The sequence below is a fragment of the Rhineura floridana genome, chromosome 3 (assembly GCF_030035675.1).
Source record: "Rhineura floridana isolate rRhiFlo1 chromosome 3, rRhiFlo1.hap2, whole genome shotgun sequence".
NCBI classification, from domain to species: domain Eukaryota; kingdom Metazoa; phylum Chordata; class Lepidosauria; order Squamata; family Rhineuridae; genus Rhineura; species Rhineura floridana.
Window position 1 is genome coordinate 31,556,599 of NC_084482.1, and position 24,626 is coordinate 31,581,224.

The 24,626-nt window shown below is 41.2% G+C and overlaps 1 protein-coding gene across 2 annotated transcripts in view; it reads right to left on the reverse strand.

The window, feature by feature from the left end:
- RACGAP1 (Rac GTPase activating protein 1) overlaps positions 1 to 24,626 on the reverse strand; it is a 41,395-nt gene that overhangs the window by 14,396 nt on the left and 2,373 nt on the right. For both annotated transcript variants that reach the window (XM_061615224.1, XM_061615223.1), the window contains exons 2-8: positions 9,068 to 9,167; positions 7,488 to 7,690; positions 5,730 to 5,860; positions 3,123 to 3,192; positions 2,780 to 2,833; positions 1,862 to 1,939; positions 169 to 286 (exon numbers count right to left, since the gene is read on the reverse strand). In XM_061615224.1, the coding sequence (XP_061471208.1) occupies positions 169 to 286; positions 1,862 to 1,939; positions 2,780 to 2,833; positions 3,123 to 3,192; positions 5,730 to 5,860; positions 7,488 to 7,690; positions 9,068 to 9,152 (739 nt within the window). In that variant the 5' untranslated portion in view covers positions 9,153 to 9,167. The remainder of the gene's footprint in view (positions 1 to 168; positions 287 to 1,861; positions 1,940 to 2,779; positions 2,834 to 3,122; positions 3,193 to 5,729; positions 5,861 to 7,487; positions 7,691 to 9,067; positions 9,168 to 24,626) is intronic.

Genomic DNA, 24,626 nt, shown 5'->3' on the forward strand with positions numbered 1-24,626 from the left:
CTCAAACTTCACTAGCCGACAGTCTCCTCTGAAGTGCCTCGTCACATAAAATCACTTTCATTTGTATCAGCAACTGCATGGTTACAAAACGGACTACAGGATGTACTTAGAAGGAAGTCACAGTATTAAGTTTGAAATGTAAGTAATAATCTGAAAGCAGATACTTACCTGCCTTCCTGTGGCTTACAACATAGCAAGGTATAGTTTCAATAGTGGAGATTGCTTCAATTGGACCTCCATTATTAGGTACTGTGAGAGTTGTTTTTGCAACTATTGATTCATTTCCCTGAAATGAGACATCCAAGAGATTATCAGGTGTAAGATGCAGCTAGGGGACATATGCGAGTGGCTCTCTCTTCTTGAGCATATGAAACCTGTTATCCATTTTAATGGTGCAGCCTCAAGCACCTACTCTGCACACTAACATCCTGGCTTCAAAATAAGTGCATCCACAGTGAGACTGAGAAGTCAGAAACTGGGATATAGGAGGACATTTTATATTAATGATAGAACCTTCTCCAATCAGATAAAATGAAAAGATGCATAGGTATTATCATATATCAATGACTCCCAACATATTTATTTATTTTATTTATTATTTGATTTCTATTTGGCCCTTCCTCCAGCAGGAGCCCAGGGCAGCAAATGAAAGCACTAAAAACACTTTAAAACGTCATAAAAACAGACTTTAAAATACATTAAAACAAAACATCTTTAAAAACTTTATAAAAAAGCTTTCAAGACATCTTTAAACAAAGTTTAAAAACATATTAAAAAACAATTCCAACACAGACGCAGACTGGGATAAGGTCTCAACTTAAAAGGGTTGAAAGAGGAAGGTCTTCAATAGGCACCGACAAGATAACAGAGATGGCGCATGACTTTACAAGCAACCCTCCTGTAAGTATCTGAACTTTTACCATTTACAGAATTGTCCAAGAACAAAGTGTGTAGTCATTCACAAAATCTGCATGCAAAACGTAGACTCTTTGAATGGTCTGGGAGCACATAATGCTGCACTATGGTGATATGAAGCAAGTGTGGGCTATCATCTGGATGGGAAGCCACTGGGAGTGCCATGTAAGCCACTCCAAGCTTTTCTGCGGAGAAAACAGGATGTAGTACAATTAGGGTTGCCAGGTTCAGGGCCTGAGACTGATCCTGTGTCTTTAGGAGAAGAGAAAGTCAGCCAAGTGCTGGTGTTCTTGCAACCCTGTAATGGGAAAAACCACAAGGTGGAATTCTCCCTTCCCCCTGCACAACTTTTAAAGATGCAGAAGACCTCTTGGTTGCCAGGTCCAGCCTCCAAGAGGTCTTCTGTATCTTTAAAAGTTGTGCAGGGGAAACGAAGAATTACACCTTGTGGTTTTTCCCATTACAGGGTTGCAAGAACATCTGCACTTGGCTGACTTTCTCTTCTCCTAAAGATAAAGGATCAGTCTCAGGCCCTGAACCTGGCAACCCTAAGTACAATAAATGATGACATAAATAGCCAAAAAACTGCGTCAGATAGGGCCCTATATTAAGACTTGAACTGTGAGTTCATGAGAAGTAGGTGTTCATCTACACAATACTTGACACACTCTCTATAGGTGCTGAGATGCCAATTGTGCGGATCATTCCCATTGTACAGTTAATTTCCACCAAAACAAAGAGATGGAAATTTGTCACATTTCTACACCTTGCATTTGGGGTATGGAGAAGCAGTCATACCAATTACATTGTGCTCTGTGTGGTAAGTGTTACACATTTCTTAGAACTGACTAGTGCATAATACAGAACACCACCCCCACTTATCAAAAAAAAAAATCAGGCACTCTTGTTAAAAGGAAGGTAGTATAATCTATGCAAAACCACATACTTGGTCCACTGTAGAGCCAATTGAACGAGTTTTCTTTAAAGGACCTGGTGGGCCTTCTATAAACTGCCTGGATGAGCGCTGTCAAGAAAACATTTGCAATACCATGTTCAAGGTCAAAACATTACAACATTTCTGAGAAAAGCAAGAATAAGTTCAGCTGGAGTACTCTGATGCTAAATGCTGTCACATATTTGTATGTGTGACAGTCTTGCAAAACCTAGTTAGAATTTGCATTGAACCCATTTCTGAAGTGTCCTTTCCTGCTTGAGATATGCTAGGAAGATAACACTTCATGCACATCTTACCTAGTAACTGGATGAAAGTGAAGAGAATTAAACAGGAAGGGAATTAAAAAAAGACAACCTCTACTTTAAGATTGTTTTCCTTTAGTATAAATGAAACAGAATTCAAAGTTTCATCTGTATTATCCTGCAAGCCAAAATGAAGTGGAAATTGTGTCTTCCATCTCAGATGTCATGACTGCAGAACTGAACTACTTAGTCACAAAGCCCTAGAATACCACTTTAAAACATTTTAAAAGAAAATTCCAGATTTGGAACAAGCAGCTTAGATGGAACATAACTTGAAATGTAAGCGGCACTCTAGATAATGCCAGCCTGAAAAGGGTATTTGTATTGTTGACGCAAGGAGAGCTCATGTGTGACTGGGAAATCTATCCCTCCAGGAAGAGACAAATTGTTGCATAGGTATGTTGATATATACTTTAAAAGGCTATGTTCAAGGAATGTGGAAAATATTTGCCAGTTTGACCATTTGAAACTATTGCCACTTGATGCCATGATAGCCTAGGTGAAGTACACAGAAATATGCTTACTAACACATTTGGAGAATTCAAACGTGTGTGAAACTCCCACTTTGCATTAGACCACTAAAAGCCAGTAAAGAAAAAGTATATACCCTTTTCTCTCTTTTCTTCAGTTTGACAGTCTTTACTAATGTGGAATCCCACTCCTGTAGATATGAGAAAAAAAATATTGGCATTACGCAGACAGCAAACTTTTATGTGTTCACTTTTATTATCTACAATTTACACTACGAAAACTATTAATCTTATGACCTGCTAGACCACACAGCATGTATTCGATATAACATGGAATGGAATTTGGGAGCAAAAGGTTAGTACTGAAGAACAGTCAGACAAGGACAATTCATATAGTTAGCCCATATCTTACACATGGTCATATTTTCCACATCATTCTAGGAAACCACAAGAAATGAAGACATATCATAGTTACATTACCAGCGATTCGTCAGTCTTGTCAAAACTGATGTCGGATAAAATGGAACCCGATTCATCTATTGTTGACAGTCTAAACACAAGAAAATTATGTTTTAAAAATCACACCTATGCATATAATATTCTCCCAGATTTCACCTTTGTCAAGACTTTACTAGCTCAATTCCTTAGCTTTTGGACACAGGCAGAATCCCCTATGAAGGAGGAATACTCCAACACATGCCTAACGCTATGTATTCTGTACATAGGCAATTTTGCTACACAAACATGGGATTTAATGCCTGACATAGAAGAAACTGGTATACCAAGATCTTCATTTTTATAAGCAGCAAAGGATGTAAACAGCCAGAGTTAAAACACTTTTAAGTCCCATTGGGTTTAATGGAGAAAGTTAAGCATGTCTCTTAATGATCTCCTGTAGAAATCAATGGGACTTGATTTTGTGGTTAGCAGCACAGGCATCTTGAATTGCCATATCTTTTCTTCTTTCCATTCCCCAATCCCTGCTAAAGAACAAAAAACTGGTTTCTGAAAGGAGACTGCAATAAAAGCAGAAATGTGGTTATTGGTGTAATCTATTCTGTTTGCAAAAACAGGGTATTTGCAGTGCTGTATGTATTCTGCTCATACATGAAACTGCTGCATCTGGTACAGAATTTAGAATTCTGAGAATCCCAGCTTACAGTTAAAAAAAAAAGATGGTTCTACCTCACCCACCCTAACACAGAGAGAAGTCCTCTTAACAACTTGTGGACTGAAGTTTCAGAAATTAAACCAGAGCTTCGGGATGGATTTCTCAATGCTCTTCAAAGCTGCCAATTACTGGTATGACTGGTTCTCTTGTCCTCTTTACCTAGCAATATTCCATATTTATGCCTTTCACTCCCCACCATTCCCTTCCTTTTGGACTCCTGCCACTACTGACCAGAAGAACAAGTTATTTGAAATCTGCATCTTGGATGCATGATTTATTCTGATCAGAACTGTGTTTTCTCTTATTGCAGAAGAGGAAAGAGGGCAACTACTACTAGAATGCACATAGTACATAAGTTTATGAACACAGACAGCACAATCACTTAATACAAGTACCAAAATTCAGCATGACTTTTTCTAATCTCCTGGAATTTCATTTGGATCTTTGTAATAAGGAATGTTCAATTCACATTCCATTATTTTATCATTCCACAATAAAGGGAAGTGTATCTAAAATTTTGTATCTTTTATATACAGTCTTTCTTGTTTAGATATGAGGGCTTATCTAAGTACATCCCAGCAGTTCCTGAGAAACCATACAGCTTTATTTTTTATTCAATGTATAAATATTGATTGAAGTGCTATTATAAATCCGTGTCTCCCTCTGCCATTCCTTGCAGTTCTTTCACTGACTACTGATGCATCGAGCAGACACCGATGCTTAATAATACCCAAATAAATAAATAAATGAGCTCTCCCAATGTCTACTAAACCTGGATTCAGATCAAATAACCCTTTGCCAGACAAGAAATACAATTGCTGTTTGGAAATAGGTCAGTTGCTGAAAGGTATTTGTGAACTGCTGCTCTTACCTTCAGGTTAATTGCTAAGGTAAAGGCAGTTATTGACATTAAGTTTAGCATTGCTACATCAGAGGAAAATCTGTTAACAAGTGGTTGAATTATAGGTACAACCTGTAACAGTTCTACATGCAAAAAAAAGTGTTCTATACAAAGAAACACCATTTGACACAAGTGTTTCTTATAGCCACACTGAGCAATCCTCAGAGCCCTGGTGTTCTGAAAATTAGCCTCTAAGCCAAGGAAAGGGAAACCTTTTCAGCCTAAGGCTGCATTTCTGTGGGTAAAGTTTCAGGGGCCACATGCTAGTGGTAGCCAAGGCCAGAGGTAAAATTGGTGTGATTCTTATCTTTGTACAATAGGCTATTCTGTCAGATATTTCTACACAAACATTTCAGATGCAATTAATCTGTTCAACACACACCCAAATTGTGTTAGGGCTAAACAAATGGTATCATAAAATTACTCTCTTCTGAGAATATGAATCTAAGGCTGAATCCTAACCCCTGGCCAAGAGCCAGTGCCACATCCTCAGCCCCAGCGCTAGCACCAACCAGGGCAAAAGAAATCCCCTTTTTCTGTGCCAGCTCTGAGGCTGGCACACTGAAGAGGCCTGGATTGGGGCCCATTGCGGTCATGCAACAGCAGCAGTGTCTGCATGGGATCCAGCAGATCTTATGCTAGCCCCATCCCTTCTGGGATTTCCATTAACTATGGCTGGCAGGGATTGGGGCTTCCACCCAATGTCTGGGCAGGTGCACTGGGGTGCTCTATGCTAATGGGGCTTTCCTGCTGACAAGCAAGAGCTGCCCCTGTGGTAGAGGCTGGCAGGATTTGCGGAGAGACATCTCCAGTCCATCCCTCTCCAGCATGATTAGTCAAAGGTTTGGATTACTCCATAAATATTTTAACTTTCTGAACCCAAGCAAAGTTTCCAGGAGTCTGGAAAGGTGTTCCCTAGCCATAGCAAAATAAAATCTGATTGGCAGTCTATCTTCTTTACAACCTAACCCGATAAAGAAACACCCTACACCAAGGTAATATCAGAGCAGCTGACCTTTTGCTCCCACCAATGGAAGTTTGAGGCCTGTTTAGGAAGGCCAGTGCCGATTTCTGTTCTTCACTCAGTCGAATACTGCCTGATGAATCACACATGAGCAGCTCTCTGATCAGCTGGATCTGTCGCTCCTAAACATTAGGAAACATCAGAAGTAGTCTTGCTTTACATTTATGAGACAGCCGATAATACATATAGCCTTCTGAGGAAAACTGCTACGCTACCAGCATATCAATATCTATAAAGAGATTCACACCTGTTTCCCAAGTGATAGCATCAACGTAGTTGAAAGCAGCAGCAAAAAGATTCTGCTAGATCAAATTGCTGCCCAGGGTAAAAAGATAAGGTACTCCAAATAGATTTCTTTGAGCCATAAACAATTTGCTGCTATTTTACCAGTTCTATTTGCAAATAGCAAGAGTTTCCACCATATTTGCTGGCAGGGGGTGAAGAGGAGGTACTTCTAACGTGGCCAAAAATGAATGATTTCCATGTGCCTAGGGAATCAGTAAAGCATCTTCCCCACCACCCAAATGCATGAATGGATGGTTAAAAAGCTGCTGACTCAGGTTAGAAGGCTCATAAAGAGGTTTACATGCAGGTTCTATAGCACAGCCTGTATAAACACAGGGCAACAATATGGCAGATAAGGACAGGACCTACTCTCTCCTTTCCAGACTTGGGACCCAATGTTTTACATCTGGGATGATGCCTCTGTCATAATGTGCATGCATTCTCAACGAGGAAATAGAGCAGGCAGATCCAGCCACTCTACAATAAGGCAAAGAGGCAAACTCCATTGCCCAACACAGTGTTCTCTCCTCCTCACTTCTCACTCAGTACATGTCTTCCAGGGGAACAAGCAAGGCAACAAAGACAGGGAGGAACCATTGGCTTGTTCCCTCCTTCCAGACTTCAAGGGGTTCCTGCCCTCTGAGGCCTGGAGTACCTGAAATTCTCAACAGTTCATGGGGAACTGGTTTCTTCCTTCCTGCCCAAGCCTCAAAGAGCAGTTGGCCATGTGCAGACTTGGCCAAGTTTCATCTAATACAAGAATGTTTAGCCAAGTACACACAGGACTGCATGCATGGAACAACAACAGAGGGAGGGGTACACAATGAAGGGGGAAGGTGAAGAGCATTGGGGAGCGCAGATGACCATCTCTAAATATTTTCTTGCCTGTCTTCCCTGCCATATGCTTGCCATTGTGGGATAGTTTTACGAGTCCTAATTCAAAGGCCACAGTCCAGGTCATATGGAATGGGCGGGCACTCAGGACAAGTCAAGCAAGTCATGTTTTCACAACAAGCTGGAAAACTGCAATATCCTGGAAGCAGAGGCACTTCCTTGGAACAAGACATCACAGAGGTGACCAGCAACTGGGCATCTGTTGCACTATAAACAGAATCTAGAAAGCCCCTAAGGTTTTCTTGGAAATGGAACATTTGAACACCATGTGCTTGGGACATATAAACAGGGGAGTGTTGCTGCCTTCTTGCTCTATATGTAGGTTTTCCACAGGTAAGGTATACCAGTAATCACTACTGGAAACAAGATGCTGGACTAGATGGACCCCACGTCCGATCTAGCCAAGGCTCTTTATGTTCTTATGCTACAACTGCGATCACAACCATCCTTACCTGGGAATAAGTCCCACTGAATTCACTAGGACTTACTTCTAAGTAAACATGGTTAGGATTGCATTGTAAGTCTGCCACTTTACTTTACTAAGACAAGTTGAAGCAATGTTATATGCACCAGCTTTTCACAGTCTGCTTCAGCTCGCTGTCTCCGCTTGATCTCCACATCCACTTGATTTCGGGCATGTTTCAGCTTCACATCCAGGGCACTACGTTCAGTTTCTGTTTTCATCAGTAGATCCTTATACCTAGCCACCTCATGATCCATTTTCTGCCACTTTCTCCTGAAGTCTTCAAAGTTCTTGGCCAGCTGGATAAACTCTGCGAAAAACACATTGGAATCCATTTATAATGGCTTATCTCTCTCATATCTGCATTTCCTCCTTAAACATTTTCTCAGTAGAAATCTATCATCTTTTACAATATAGGCATGTTGGTATTATTTAGAACGTAGGACAGTATTCAACTAACCTCTTGTGCTAGCGGAACAACTTTAACTAGTGCAAGGGGATTTTCTCCTCCTCCTGCAATTGCATGTGCCCTGCACATATTCTGAATTGGTTCTGGGGATCCCCCCAACCCCCTGGAGCAGATTTGGGGATGGCACACAGGGAGGAGATGGGGAAGAAATCCCTTAGCACTAGTTGAAGGTATTCCACTAGCATAAGAGTGATTATAGCCACAGGCTGTCCTGGCCTATGCATGCTTACCTGACAGTAAACCCCACTAAACACATTGAGACTTGCTTCTAAGTAAGCATGTGAAATATTGTGTTACAAGAGAGCTATAATCATGGATTAGGTCAGTTTCTCCCATTTTCTAAATTAAAGGATTTCTATTGGGCTACTCAGTCAGATATCATGTCAAGAACAACAAATTGATAAGTGTTTTAGAAGATACGTATGTGACTAAGGCAACGTCAATAAAAATATGAACTTGCTGACAGTTGTCATATCCAAGGATGAAGCTGCAGCTATAATTAACTTGAGGACAGATTATTTTATGGTCACATATTAGCACATCAGAAAGACATTCAACAGTAAAATTTAAATGTTAACTGCTATAATATGCTTCAGTAGATGTAGATTAGTATTATAGGTGTCTGGGCCAGCAACTCTATTCAGCTAGATAATTAAACAAATATTGATTCAAAAGGAAAGAGCCAATTTCCTTTAGCTGCTTAACACTGCCCTAAAGGGAATATAAATGTTCCATCCTGCAAAGCTACAATCTTCTACAGAAGATTGGACAAACCTGCCTCCAGCCAATGCCCCCATCACCACCACTACATTTACAGAGGCCGTTACTCTGTAACACAGCAGTAGACTTCCCTTGGGCTCTTGCAATAGCACATGGCAATGCAACATCACATCCCTAAGGCAACAGATAGAATAAGATAACTCCTGGAACTCTAACATTTTAACCACATGCTCTGCATGGTTGCCTAGAAACCACATCGTACAAAAACCGGTGGCTGAAATGCAGATCAGTTTTCTATAGAAGCAAGGCATCTATTCCAGTAATCAAGCTTTCAGTGCAATTTTAACATATTAACTGGCAGATCTAAAAAATGAGGAAGTTTCACTCCCACCAAGCCATTCAAGGGATCCTTTGACTACAGATCAGGAAAGGACCTTCAAATATGATAACAATTTCTGTATCCTCACTGGCCCAATATTGACAAAGATGACAACTTACGTAATTCATTGCCTTCGTTTAGGATTTCTGCTTGGCGTATGAGTTGGTCAAAGAGATTCCGTAAATTCAGCATTGGTGTCTCCATCTTTGTGCCAAGGAACTGAAATGATTCAGAAATTAGTTAGCTATTCCCCATTCTTCTGCCAGACACAGAAATTCTTGCCAGCAAGATTAAGTCTATAACTCAGGAGTCAACACACATTATAGAGGTTGTTATTTGCAGGCAAACTGAAATCTGAGTAACATAGCCATTGTATTAATTTACACTTTCCATATACAAAAAGTTACTATGGGTACAGTCTTAATCCCACTAATCTAGGAGGAAGCCAGTAGACATAATTAGGATTGCGCTGTAAGATATCGACATCCCTTCCCATCTGCTAGTAGCCTAGATGTGGAGAACCTTTGGCCCTCCAGATGTTGCTGAACTACAGCAACAAATCCCAAAAAGCATGACCAATGACCAGATGATGGGAGTTGTAGTTCAGCAACATCTGGAAAGCCAAAGGTTCCCCACACCTGTGCTAGCCCAATGTCAGACTTGTAGCGCTGTTTTATTTACACAATGAATAAAGTGTTTTACAAAAACATTTAAGCACAAAATAGATAGGCATCACTACAGTATATTTCATTTTTAATGCTGCAGGCCCGCTGATGCAACAGACTTCTATGAATGGAGTATAGCTTCTTCCTCACCTGTCCCCTGCACACTCTCAAAATCAGTTCTGGGGGGTTGGGGGACCCTCTAGAGCTGATTTGAGGGGGAGGAGAGGGAAGCCCCATTGCACCAGTGGAACCCCATTGATGCAGCATTGGATACAACCCAATATCTTATAACTGAATTCATAACCCTCCAAGAACCATGTAAAAAAAGCAAGCTTTATGTTAATGTCAAAGTTCAAAATACAGGGAGCATTTCTGAGATGAACTTAAGTACTATAAGTATGACAACAAATTATGCATGTTACTCTTATGGAAAGCTACAAATATTTATAACTGTTACAAGTCTATACAGTACTGAAAATGTGCTTTTCAAGTCATGATCGCTTGCTTTTGGAATGTTAGGGTACTAAGGTTGGGATCCAAAGACCTATGTTTGCTCACACAATGATGTTTGAACAGCTGACTACCAATACATCCCCCTTATTTTTAAGGCATCCTAAGCTTCCTTAAGTCTCATGAAACATTTTTTATGATTCTTTGGATCCTGGCCTTAGTCTTCAAGTGGCTAATTTGCATATGTCTAGAGGGTGCCAGGCAGAAATCCACTGCTGAGAAAAACAGGATAATTGTAACAGTAATTATGGGCATTTTGGCTGCATATTCATATTTTTCCAAGTATATTCCTAGGTAGTATTAAAGGACTACTAGGCTGAAAAGCTGTGAAAAGTGTGTTTTCACTGTTCAAACAACTAGTTAGCAAGTGTGCTTGTTCATAAAAGACATGAATTACAAAATGGGAAATTTAATTCAAATCATTATTTTATATTGGATTTTTCTCAATTCAGAATGGGCTGGAATACAAATCAGTATTTCTGTATCAAAACTATCTGGAGGATTAGAAAAATGGTTCAAGTGAAGCTTAACATTAGCATAACATTTAACACACAATATAAAAGGTGTATTTGGGGAGAGATCTCTGGACAGGCTTGGATTTAAATTTTTATTTTTACAAAGCTACTGTTCCTATTTCAAGTTGCTTTTAGAATCCATGACATGGTCAGCACATTTCCCAAGCAGCAGAGCCAGTGACATCATTGCAGTGATTAAGGGAGAAATTGCTAGTTCAGCTGTGCGGAAATTGCTTCTTCAATCCATGTAGCTGCTGGAAATGTGTATGGGAACTATAGCTAATAAATTATCACCAAGTAGAGGCCAACACTTACATTGTACAGTATACAATGTACTGAATACAAAAAACACCCTGAGCAAGCATGCTACAGTATCTATTCAGCATGGAAGATTTCAGATGTTCAAAAAAGGCTCCACAGAATGAGGTGCCTATTGAAAGTTTTGGCCAATTCCTCCCCCCCACACACACCCCAACAGCAACACTCTTAAAAGAAGAAAAACATCAAATTCACCCTATATGCTGTAGACTACAGAACAACATTTTGTGATTTCTGAAGTCACCTGAGTTCAATAAAAGAGCCAGTGTGGTTAGATTTGGACTAGAACTGAGGAGAACCACATGATTGGTTTTAATATTGGATGTAGTTTAATTTCATCTTAATGTAGATTCTGTATGTTTTAATTATATGTGCTTTTATCTGGAAGCCGCCGCGAGTTCCAGTATTGGAAGGATGGTGGGATATAAATAAAGAATAACTAACTAACTAACTAATCTCAGCCATGAAACCCACTGGGTGATCTCAAGCCACGTTAAGACATCACATTATACCACAATTTAGCATTACAAGAACAAGCTTACCCCCCTGAAGCTTGATGTGCTCCCCTCTCTGAAGGGCCAGAAGAGGTGTCAGCTTTTGTTTCCATTTTTTATTAACCACAGCTTGCTGTATCATCCAAACCTAGGCAAACTGTACTTAATCTTAGCTAGGATTTGTTGAAACAAGCCACTTTCAAACTATTATTTATGAAGCTGGCTCATTTTCACAATCTATAGTTAAAATTAAGCAGTTTAGGGTTTGAATGACCTGGTAAACTGCAATTAATCCAAAATAGTACTTTCCAGTCTCCTCCTCAAGCCATGCCAAAAAGAAAGGTGGGGAGGCATGGCTCATTCATGTAATTGTTTAGCATAATGTTCAAAGGCAGCCACTTTTTCCCAGCATAAACTATCCACAGTGTTGTTGGGTGGATTAAAGGGGGAGGGGAAACGCCAAAGCTCCTTAGAGAAAGAAAAATGACATGTGAATGTAGTAAGTAAATAAATCTACCAGTTGTAGTTTAAATATTGAAGAAGTATATCTTTACAAGTAGAAACTTTTCTACAAGTTTGTCAAGAATCAGTTCAAAAAACTGATTTTTCAGAGCAATAAAAAACTCAAATCAATACTTTTATGATTACTTTATCATGTTAAATGTAGACAATCACTTATCATTACAAAGATAGTCACACAATAACTAATTTTTAAATATAAGAAAACCTTTGTGGAGACAATCCCTCTGCTCAGGGTTTTCTCTATACAGTAGGGCCCCACTTTTCGGTGTTCTGCTAATACAGCTTTCAATTAGAGTAAGGCCCCACTCATACGGCACTTGTTCCGCTTTTACTGCATTTTTCTGGCGTTGGGCACCATTTTATTGACAGAGTTCTGCTTTTTGGCAGGGATCTGGAACATAACCCACCATATGAGTTAGGCCCTACTGTATTGCCTCCATCCCCTCCCCAAGCAAGTGTGGTAGGGACTATGTTAAGGCTTTAGCGACATTATTACTGTTATACCTCAACCCAACAGCTCACTAGCAGTGGGAGAGCAGGAGGGGCAGGGGGAGAGAGATAACGCCCAGCAATAACTTCTTATAAAGCTTCCCAAGAATTTTCATTTTTATTCTGGGATAAGAGTTTAGAAAGGAGGTATGGATATAGTAGATTCCTGAAGGGAAATGGGACACAACTTGATAGTTCTGCCTCACTTGCCTTATATAAGATCTAGGTGCAGCTACAGTGACACAAGCAGCACCATAGTACATAGTACACTGGAAGTGTATTATACAGCCAGGGGAGTGGCTGTATGCTATAGCCAGCATGGATTTTTCACATTCCACAATGTTAAATTGAAAATACCCCCCATGCCATTCTGATGCTTCCCATAAGCTCATTTCAAAACAAAACCTTATAAACTTATAGTCCTGAACTCAGAAACGCTTGCTTAACAACCCTGTCAATTTTCATGGTGATACACAAAACTGTCAGAGAGAACAGAGAATTCAAAGACTAAAAAGAGCAGGAAAAAACCCAGAGCCCTTTTGGACTTTTTTCTGTCAGAGTTCTCATAATCTGTTGAAATTCATTAAAAATCAGCCATGTTCACAGTGTACCTGTAATCCTGTTGTTACTGACCTTGCCCCATACTCTGACCTTCATCTTCTGCAGTTTAAAAGTTTTAAAAAATGCCTGGCTGATTTTTAATTAATGTAAGAAAGTTTGCACTGAACAATGTTCGGCATGGTCAGCAAGAACCAACTGTCAGTGCTCTAAAAGCCAGACTACTAGCTGCTTGGCTTGCCTAATCAGGGGGCCACACCCACACCAGACTTTGATCTCACTTGAGACCATCATGGCTTCCCCCAAAGAATCCTGGGAAGTGTAGTTTGTGAAGTGTGCTGAGAGGAGAGTCCTATTCCACTGACAGAGCTCCAGTGGCCAGAGGGGTTTAACAGTCAGCTGCTCTGACTGAAGCTCTGTGAGGGGAATAGGGTCTCTCCTAGCAACTCTCAGCACCCCTCACTAACTACACTTCCCAGGATTCTCTGAGAGAAGCCATGACTATCCCAAGTGAAATAAAGGCCTGGTGTGGATGTGGCCAGGGACAGCTTTGGTTTAAATTTGGGTGGGAAGCTACATGTGCCTACTGTAGAATAAAAAGGTGGGGGAAACCCTGAAAAGCAATGATACTGTTCGCAATGTTTTCCTTTTGGAAAGGAAAGGTGCTTCCCCTCTGCCCGGTGCCCAGCCACCCAATCTCCCCCCCTCCTACCCTCCCTGCCCCTCTCCCAGGTCAGTGTTGGACTACAACCTGGGAGATTCCCCACACAGCCATGAAGCTCACTGGGTGACCTTGGGCCAGTCACTGCCTCTCAGCCTCAGAGGAAGGCAATGGTAAAACCTCATCTGAATACCATTTACCATGAAAACCCTATTCATAGAGTCGCCATACATTGGGATTGACTTGAAGGCAGTCCATTTCCATACATGATTGCACAGAAATAAATCTCACTGAACTCAAAAAGTAGGCAAATAATCAAACCCACCCTCCCTTCCCCCATCCCCTCCCTCTTGCCCCTTCCCTCCCCCTTCCTTTGCCCCTCTCTACCTATCCCCATCCTATAAATAATAAATAAAATAAAATTTTATTTGTTAGTCGCCTATCTGTCCGAACTAACGGACACTCTAGGCGACATACAACAATATAAAATACAATATACAAATCAAAAACCACAATCATCAATTAATCTAAAACCATCCTTCAATTAATACATCATAAAAACTAATCCACCCCTGAAATCCTATAGGCCTGCCTGAATAGTCAGGTCTTTAAGGCTCGGCGGAAACCCATCAGGGAGGAGGCATGTCGAAGGTCAAAAGGAAGTGAATTCCAGAGGGTGGGGGCCACAATCGAAAATGCCCTCTCTCTGGTCCGCACCAGCCTAGCTGTTTTGACTGGTGGGACCGAGAGAAGGTTTTGTGAGGCTGAACTTGTTTGGCGGCATAATTGGTGATACTGGAGGCGTTCCTTCAGATAAACTGGGCCGAAACCGTATAGGGTTTTAAAGGTTAACACCAACACCTTGAATTGGGCCCGGTAAGCAACTGGTAACCAGTGTAGGTCTACCAACACTGGAGTAATATGATCCCGGCGACAGCTATGCTTTATCAAGTGTGCCGCCGCATTCTGTACCAGCTGCAATTTCCGGACCGTTTTCAAGGGTAACCCCACATACAGCGCATTGCAGTAGTCTAAGCGAGAGGAGACCAGGGCATGTATCACTCGTGGGAGCAGATGCACAGGGAGGTAGGGTCGCAGCCTCTGTATCAGATGTAATTGATACCAAGCTGCGCGGCTCACTGCCGAAACCTGAGCCTCCATGGACAGCTGGGAGTCGAGAATGACCCCTAGGCTGCGGACCTGGTCCTTCAGGGGTAATCTCACCCCATTAAGCACCAAGTCTAAATCTCCCAACCTTCCCTTGTCACCCACAAGCAGCACCTCGGTCTTGTCAGGGTTTAGCTTCAGCCTGTTCTCTCCCATCCATCCACTTACAGACTCCAGGCACTTGGACAAGGTATTCACAGCCAACTCTGGTGAGGACTTAAATGAGAGATAGAGCTGAGTATCATCTGCATATTGATGACACTGCAGCCCAAAACTCCTGATGATGGCTCCCAGCGGTTTCACATAGATATTGAATAGCATGGGGGAGAGCATAGAACCCTGTGGCACTACACAGTTGAGAGGCCAAGGGTCTGAAACCTCATCCCCTAATGCTACCCGCTGATGCCTATCTGAGAGATAGGAATGGAACCACCGTAAAATAGTGCCCCCTATTCCTAATCCTCTTCCAATCCCCTCCTTTCGCTTCCCCCTCCTCCCCCTTCCCATGGTCAGTTTTACCTATCTTAAGCATGATTGCACAGGAATAAATACCATTGAAGTCTATAAGCATACAAATGATCAAACCTGCCTCCCCTCCCCCTTCCTTTGCCCCCCTACAATCCACTCCTTCCCCTTCCCCCTCCTCCTCCCCCATGGTCAGTTTTTCCTGTCCTAACCATGATTGCATAGGAGTAAATCCCACTGAACTCAATAATCATGCAAATGATCAGACCTGCCTTTCCCCTCCCTTCCCCTCTCCTCTCATTTCTTCCTTCCCTCCCCTCTTCCTCCTCCCCTGCCCACTCCAGCCTTCCCTCCGTCCGTCCCCCCTGGTCAGTTTTACCTAGCCTAAGCATGATTGCACAGGAGTAAATCCCACTGAACTCATTAGACATGCAAACGATCAAACCTGTCCTTCTCCTCCCCTCTTCTTCCTGCCTGCTCCCATCCCTCCCCCCCTCTGTCCTCCCTGCCCTCCCTCCTCCTCCGCTCCTCATCCCCTGTGGTCAGTTTCACCTATCCTAAGCATGATTGCAGGGGAGTAAATCCCACTCAACTCAATAAGCATGCAAATGATCAATACATTTTCAGCAAACTTGCACAGGATCCCATTTCTTGCCTCCCGGATTAAAAAGCAGAGAAATTCACTAATAAGCAAAAAACCTTGCGGTTTAAGAACATACCTATAGCCCACAGATATTTCTATCAAACTTTAAAAAGCAGGGAAATTGGGCAGCTCTAATGAATGCACCAGGGGAGCTGACCTCCTCTCTGAGATATTGTACTGTCCTACAAATTTGTCAAAATGCAAACACAATTTGGGTTGGTCTTTCACAGTCCAATCCACTTCCTGTGTAGCTTGGAAGAATTTGGTAACATGTGCCTCTGAGCATATGGTGAGTGGTGGCAACACCTGCCATCAGCCCAAATAACAGAAACAAGACACGTCCTGTGCTGATCTTGTTTTAGCGGGGAGGAAGCAACAATATTAAAACAGTTGATATAGTTCAGATAGTCACTTTAAATGTTTGATTTACTTAGCAATTTTAGTGAAGCTTCCTATAGTAAATCATTTTCTTTTGCTTCTATGAATATGTGAAGTACAGCAATGCTTTCCAAATTTTACACTAAAAAACTCCAAAAACAACTGTGGAATAATGGCAGTGACTATTCTGTAGAATAGTCTCCAATGGACATGAGAAGTGTCTCTGTTTGCACAAGATAAAATAATGGGAAGTGAAATATGTTCTAGCAAATTTCTAGGTGTGCTCTGTTTTTAATTGACCATGCCCACCTTTCCGTAAGTGGAATGCTTTAAGCATAGCAGGCTGAAAACATGCATCTTGGGCACGCCAAGTTTGTTTTTTCCAGCAGCTAGAGTCATTGCTTAAGTACATATTGCTTAGCAACATATTGTAATCAGTCTGATTTTACTTCAAACTGCAGTTTCAAATTTAACTGTTAATGCACCCAAAATAGAAATAGAACATAACCTCCAATTTGAAACACAAAAGGCTGTCTTCGCCATCATATGACATTGACCAATAAAAAGGCTTTGAAATTAATAAAAATAAATTTGACACAGATTTCTAGGATGAATAATGAGGGAAAAAATTTTCTGGATTAGATTCTCTGTAGAAACATTAGTAACACAGGAAAGAAGCAAAGTAAGAACACCAACAAACATACAAAAATATAATTCTCCATCTTTGGAGATGCAGTCCTGATTGCAGATGTTGCCACATGTCACCACATGCTCAGAGGCACATTTATTAAATTCTTCCAAGCTACACAGGAAATGGATTGGACTGTGAAAGACCAACCCAAATTGTGTTTGCATTTTGACAAATTTGTAGGACAGTACAATATCTCAGAGAGGAGGTCAGCTCCCCTGGTGCATTCATTAGAGCTGCCCAATTTCCCTGCTTTTTAAAGTTTGATAGAAATATCTGTGGGCTATAGGTATGTTCTTAAACCGCAAGGTTTTTTTGCCTATTGGTGAATACAATTATATGGATATTCATCAACACTCTTCAAGTCTATTCTGCATGAAGGTAAGAATCAAGACCCACACCTATCTAAAGAGCTTCTGTTTTCTGTTTATCTAGATAAAAATGTAAGCTGCCATGCCGTCACACTGTGGCAGTGGGCGAGCCAGTGAGCCATGTGGCAGCAGGGAAGAAGGGGAAGCTTGGCGACCCATGTGGGGGCAGGTTGACGAGTGTAGTGAGCAGGGGCAGAGCCCCTAATACATATAATATTATTGTAAGCTGTCATGCTGTCATCCAGCATGACAGCAGCGTTCCACGGGGGTGAGGGGTGGCAGGCATGCTGTGGGCATGCCACAGATGTGAGACAAGCAAGGACAGCAGACCAGTGGGCAAGCAAGGCAGGGCATGAGGCAAGCAAGCAAGGTGGGAGAGAAGGTGGCCCAGTCAGGACAGCCCAGGAAAGCTCTTTATCAACCGTACTGCTCTGCTGTTGCTGTCCCCCCGACAACCTCAGCAGCAGAAGGCAAGGATGAGGGAACCAGCAGGAGAGAAAGACAGTTGCTGAGGCACTGCCCCAACCACTCCCCACTGTTCATGTGTCGCTTGCCTCAGCTGGCCACCTCCTTCTTCCTTGCAGGAGAATGTCTAAAGGAGAGGAGAATGTTTGGTGTTCCATTTTGGGGGGGGGGGAGAGAATGACCTGTTTGGGAATCCCTGTGTGTGCTTGTGCGTTTTAGAGTCCCTGATTGGTGAGCGAAGCAAGTGGGGGCAAAGCCCCCCAAGAATCCTAATAAAAGTGGAAAACTTCAAGTCACAAACTCTGGATATTTATTACCACCAGCTGAGGTCCACTTCATACTTTACAATCCCCACCGTATGGCTCCAGAGCAAATGACCTGGCCTGCACATGTAAAACCACTTCACTTGAAGGACTGCCTGGCCCCACCCATGTATGCTCGACTGCTTCAATCTGCAGAACCTACACTTTTACAAATGCCATATGATGTTCATTCCACATCTGTGAGAAATCAGTCTTTTAGTGTGGCAGAACCTATGCTCTGGAATTTAACATTAGGAAGGCACCCTCGCTATACTGTTTTGGACACCTGCTAAAAATATTTTATATCAGCAAGTCTACATATAATCTAGTTATGTAGACTTGTTTTTAAATTTTTGTTAATATAATCCCCTTCTCCTGCCTTCACTGCACTGTGGAGAAACAAACCAGAGTGCTGATTCCACATAACACTAATGCCTTGTTTCCTCCCAGCACAGCAAAGGCAGGAGGAACAAATCAGGCAATATTGAGTACCATGCACTAGCACATTGCTCACTCACATTCAATCATAATTTATTTTAAACTATATCTTAACATTGCTTGTGAACCATGCAAACGTATGAACTAATGGGACTACATATTAGCATGAATCAGTTGAACTGTAATTTACCTACCATGCTTGAAAGGATAACTGTTAGAAAACAGTATAAAACTGTTGGTTCATGTATGACTTTCTCAATGCAACTGCAGCCATACCCCATGGGGATTTTAGCACATATGAACCAGGTCTAAGGATATTTCAACTGTTAAACTGGAGGAAAGTTTAGAAATCTGTTCGGAATAAAAAATTAAAATCAGTCATGCATAATTGTGGGCTCATCCTGACCATATTAAAGATCCACATTTTCCTTATTGGAATTGTTCTGTGGCAGTCCAAACCTAATTGTCTTATGTCTTCTTTGTACTCAAATCAAGCTTTTTTCTCATCCATTCTTGTAGGCATGCCCTTTTTTGTTGACAAACTCCTTCTTTCCTTCTCATCTTGTTGTGTTGCTGATTGGCTCAGATCAGAAGGGAGAGGGGTGAGGGAGCCAATGGGAACCCAACAGAAGCAGGAGGCATGGAAGGAGGTGAAAATGCAAGACAATGCATACTGCATCTCTCCTCAGCAACTCTCTCCTTTTCAGTGTATAGTTGGTATTGGAATCTCCGGACCATGGGAGGGGAAAGTGTGGGAAGGCAGTAACTGGAGAAGGTCATGTGGATGAAGGTGAATGCAGGCACAAGGGGTTTACATTACAGATTATATGGACAAGCCCTGATTCCAGCCTCTTGAACCATCAGGAGAGGCTGGCCACTCTAGAAGGCTGCCAACAGCAATGCCAACTATTTTATCAAAAGTCAAAGTATCTGTATCTTAACAACTTATACCGGGGGCTGAAATATAAATTATGGGAAGCACAAAAGGCAAGTAGAAAACTGCCCTGTTTTCATCTCTGCAGGAAAAATAGCTTTTTGAAAAAAATGTTTCCTCTCAGCCCCACTCAAGCAGAATGCCACAATTATATTTTTCCACAACAGAAAAGTCTTTAATCACATCCCACATACCAAGTATTATGCAATAAGAAATGCTTTCTAACCTACAGTTTACGCCTAGAAAATTACCCTTTTAGATACTTCACCATTAGGCAATAAATGATAAGATTTGCCCAAGGGTTAGAAGGTTGTTTGAAGGTGTCTCAAAATCTCTAAATCCTGGGGTCGCCATAATTGCACATTTGAGGACTGTCCTTGGTGCTCGCAAAGCCTATGAGCACCCCCCCTGTTAACTGCTCTCTTTATCATGAGATGGTGAGGATGATTACCTTTTCCATCTTCCTCCCTTCAACTCTTTGTACTTTTCAAGGTGTCACTCTTTCCCACTTCCTTTTTCAGGTCTTTGAGCTTTTCCAGAAACTGATGAACACCCCAGTAGCTGAACGGAAAATGAAGCAACTGAGAGGGAAGAAGGAAAGGGGGAGCAATCTGGAGACTGGAAGGATGAAAATGGAACAACAGTATGAGAAAAAGTGGGATGCCACAGGAATCAGAGGGGAGACCTAATAGAGTATCAGAGAGAGAAAGGTGGGGAAGGTATATGCGCACATGAACACACACTGGATCTAGTAAAAAGAAACCTCTTAAAATTGCATAATTTTTTCATGGGTCACTCTCCCTGACCCATATCCACTACCAAATCACAGATTACATCTGTCTCCAATGACTGAACCATACAAATCATAGAATTGGGGCTTTCCAGCACTGCCATGGCACAAAAGCATGGAACTGAGACACAGATACTTATGAATCCTCAATTTTTTTCAAGGAATCACCTCAAAACCACCATCGATCATAGATTACTTCTCTGTACAAAGTTGTGTTCTGTGATTGGTGGTGGTCTTGTTAGCATCCTATATGAAAAATCACCAGACTTTTTTTTTTTTACTGTGGATTTTTTGGGGGAAACCCCATGTAGAATCATATTAATTGAAGAGGATTTAAAAAAATTTTTTTTACTGGATCTGATTTTTACTCAGATCTCTTGCAAAAGAATATGTGTGGATACTTTTTCTTTATTTCTGTCTCCCACGATGAAGAGGAAATGTATTCGGGGGAGGGAGGAGAGAAGCAACCAGCAGGAGTTGTGCTCATGTCCCAAAAAGATGGGCAGCTCTGGCTTAATCTATGCCTCTGTCACATTTTGTAACAAGAACATTGTTCTGTCAAGCAAGAAATTAGTTATATAAAAGCTTAGAATAAATGCAATAACTAATGATATGCCTTTAAAGGCACTGATGACTAGAAGAGATTTACTTAAATGAACACTGATGGTATTTGACAACTACTAGGCAATGTCCACACCTTGGATGAGGCTTGGATGAGGGCTGGTGAGAAATAGCAGCAGATAAAATGGAGACAGAAATCTGAAGTCTTGCAGTAGACCCAACTGACAAACAGCCCCAGCTGTTGTTGTGGGATGAAGGGAAGCTGCTTTAAAAATCAGAACTGGCTAGGTATGGGCTTCCTTCCCCATGTTCAACTTGTATATTTTTATACAAGGATCTATTGCAAATAAATAAATGAAAGCCACATCTGAACGTCAGCAAAAGGCTTACTACTTACCATCTGGGGAAGCATGAACTGTTTATATTTTTCCCTGTCCCAAATACTTAGGTTAAAACTATTGCCCAGTAATACTAATAGCACAATCATATACATGTCTACTCAAAAGTAAGGCCTATTGAACTCATGAGTCTTACTTCCAGGTAAGCACACAATGGAGTGCTAGTAAATAAATAGTGCTGTCACTTTAAATCCACACCAACAATATTCACTATTCAGTCCACATAGTGAATACTGCTGGTGTATATTGTCATTTCCTTTAGGCTTTTTAAATTATTAGTATAATGAAGAAAAACACCTTTATATATATCGCAAAAAAAACAAACAGGGACAGTACTTTTACTATAGAGAAATGAGAAAGAAAAGTCATTTTTGAAATATTATGCGTATACTTCAGACAAGGATACTTAAAACAACACATTTCTTTTGCTTTATAAATGCCATGTTTTCAGAACAAAATGTAAGAAGGAAAGGTCACAGATAAGGCACAAAAAGAGAAGAAAATGCAAGGCACTCTTACTAAGGGTTAAAGCTAACTGCTCAATCTCGCACAGGATTGTTTGTAGGTAATTCCCATGTTTTCAGTAGCTGACTAACTCCATTTCATCCTCTTTCAAATTACAAGCATCTTCAGGCATGCCCAGATTGAAAAGTTCTCTAACTCAATGAGGGTCACAAACCCCGAGTTTAAATTAGAATTCAGGTCATATAAATACAAAAACATTTACACTCTGTGCAAAATTCTACAATTAGTATATAATTTTGATTTGTCTTGCATGTGTACACCATGTTGTCATACCATGAGTCTATGACATTAATGGTTGCTACACCATGTGCTAATATTACATGCACAGTAAGAGAAGACCCCCGCCAAAAATGAAACCAGGCACATGGAATACTGCATAGGTACACTTCTCTTACATGTCTGTAAGAGGCAGATAGAGGTATAAATTTCCAACAAAAGTTTTTTTTTTATGTACACAGGAAGAGACCCCAAAATAGATCTTGATGGACCTATCTCTTCTGTAACCAGAGACCCTTCAGATATCAGTCCATTCAAGAACAGATATAATTCCCTCTATTTCTGATGCTCAGGTGTAAGTGCTCAAGCTTATGTAGCCAAAAGGGCAGCACCTATGCACAAGAGGAAGCTATCAGCCAGCTCAGTAGAACCCTGAGGTTTGCAGAAGTACAGGAACAAAAATATTTTAATACCTCTTAAATTCCAAGAGAGCCCAGTGAAAACTAAGCATGTTCAGCAGCCAAGGAATGCTGACAGAATGTTGGGGAGGAAAAGAGTGGAAAGGGGGAATGGAACAGGGTATTGTGGAGGCTAACTGACTAAATAGTGGACAAGAGAACTCTACGCTGCAACATTTTGCTGCTGGCCCCGCTTGTAGCTCTAATCCCAAGGGATCAAAATTAAATGTTTAGGTTATTGCTTCATTCCAGATATTGTGTATATCCATGGCATTGCTCATTTTTTGTTGTTGATTTTATGTGTATCCTTCTTATTCAATTTTATATGTTTTTAAGATTGTAGTGTTGGAATTTCTTTTGGTAAATCACTTTGGAACCTTTGTATGGGAAGCTGCCTATAAATGTCTTTAATTCATTGTGCATGTTGTCCAGTTGAGTATCATTCCAGACAGCAATCTTGCCGCAGTAAACCCATTTTACTTTATTATTATTAAGGCTATTATTGCTTTTTTGGAACAAGTGGAGCTCATGAACCAAGAACCTTCATTCCTCCTGAGTTTATTGATGCAGCTTACATAATCATAGATTTAATATTATAATGGCTGCTTTTTCAGATGCAACAACACTGGCCATAAACCATAAGTAAATTAGCTTAATAAACCATGACCGGGAAGTCAAGAACAAACCTTAGCTTCACAAATGGGAGTAAGCCAGCACTTCAGGGTTTCCTGCTCCTTCCTTCCTGGAGTAGAGAAAAGGAGGGACCAGGCTGACACCTCATGCACAAACTAATTTGCTTAACTATCGTCTCAAGCCAGTTCAAATGTGGCCACTGTAATAAATATCACAATCATAGGAGAGGCACCTATTAGAAGGCAGCATGACACCCACTCCTAGTTTCTAGCCCTGGAGGCTCAGACATTAGTAGAATAAGGACTTGAAGGATGAATCTCCTGAGACACAGAAAAGACGTAGCTGTTATCAGATTATTATAGGAATAATTGCAAGCAGGACTGCTGCCCTCCAGGCAGCAACTGTAGCATAAAGAAGAAGTTTAGGAGGCATTATTATTGTGCAGGAAGAAGAGACATTCCAGCCCATATTTGACAAGCTGAATACCCTGTTTTCCCTATTTAACACCTCCATGCACTTCCTTGATAATATTCCATCCCAACTTCTGGTTACCGCTATCCCTCGTCTTTACCACTTAATCAGTTTATAACTCTCAACTGGCTCCTTTCCTACTCCATTAAAACATGCTACCATGTTCTACAATCTCAAAGAAAGAAACAACATAAGAAAAGCCCTGCTGGATCAGGCCAAAGGCACATCTAGTCTAGCAACTGTTCTCACAGACTCCAACCAGGTACCTATGGGAAGCCCACAAGCAGGTCATGAGTGTAACAGCATTTCACTTGCTATTCTCAGTCACTGGTATTCAGAGGCATATTGCTTCCAACACTCGAGGTGGAACATAGCATTGGTGCTAGTAGCATCCTCCATGAAAGCCATCCAAGTTAGTGGCCATCATTACATCTCATGGTATAGATTCTCATGACCTCTTGCCACCTGCAACCACTGCCTGATTTCTCTTCTGCCCTGTGCCTGCAACTTCCTGAAATGTACCACTTATTCCTGCTGACTCAACCTTTCTATATACTTAACACACACATACAATCTGGCTTCCATTTAAATTGCCATCACCAAAATGACCAATGATTATTCTGCTGCCAAATCAAATGTCTCTACTGCACTTTGTCTCCAAGTGTGCCTGCTGCCTTTTATACACCTGATCTTGCTTGATTTCCTTCATACTCTGGTTTCCTACAACTGTCCTATCTCTCTTTTTGTTAACTCAGCATTTCCACAGAGCGAAGCTTTTCCTTAGCTTTCCTCTTCTACACTGGAACCCATCTTGGGCTATGAGCACACTAGTTGCCTACAGCAAAACATTCCCATTGGCCACACCTGGAGGGGCAACAGGTTGATATATTGATCAGGTGCAAAATCTGTCTGAAACTGATTTTCTTTTTTAAAAAAGGCACTTGAACTGCTCCCACCTGATTTTACAGCAGAACAGGAAATGTCTCTCTACCCCTTTTCTCTGCCCTCTGCTATTGTCTCTCTGTCATATCCATGGGTAAGCT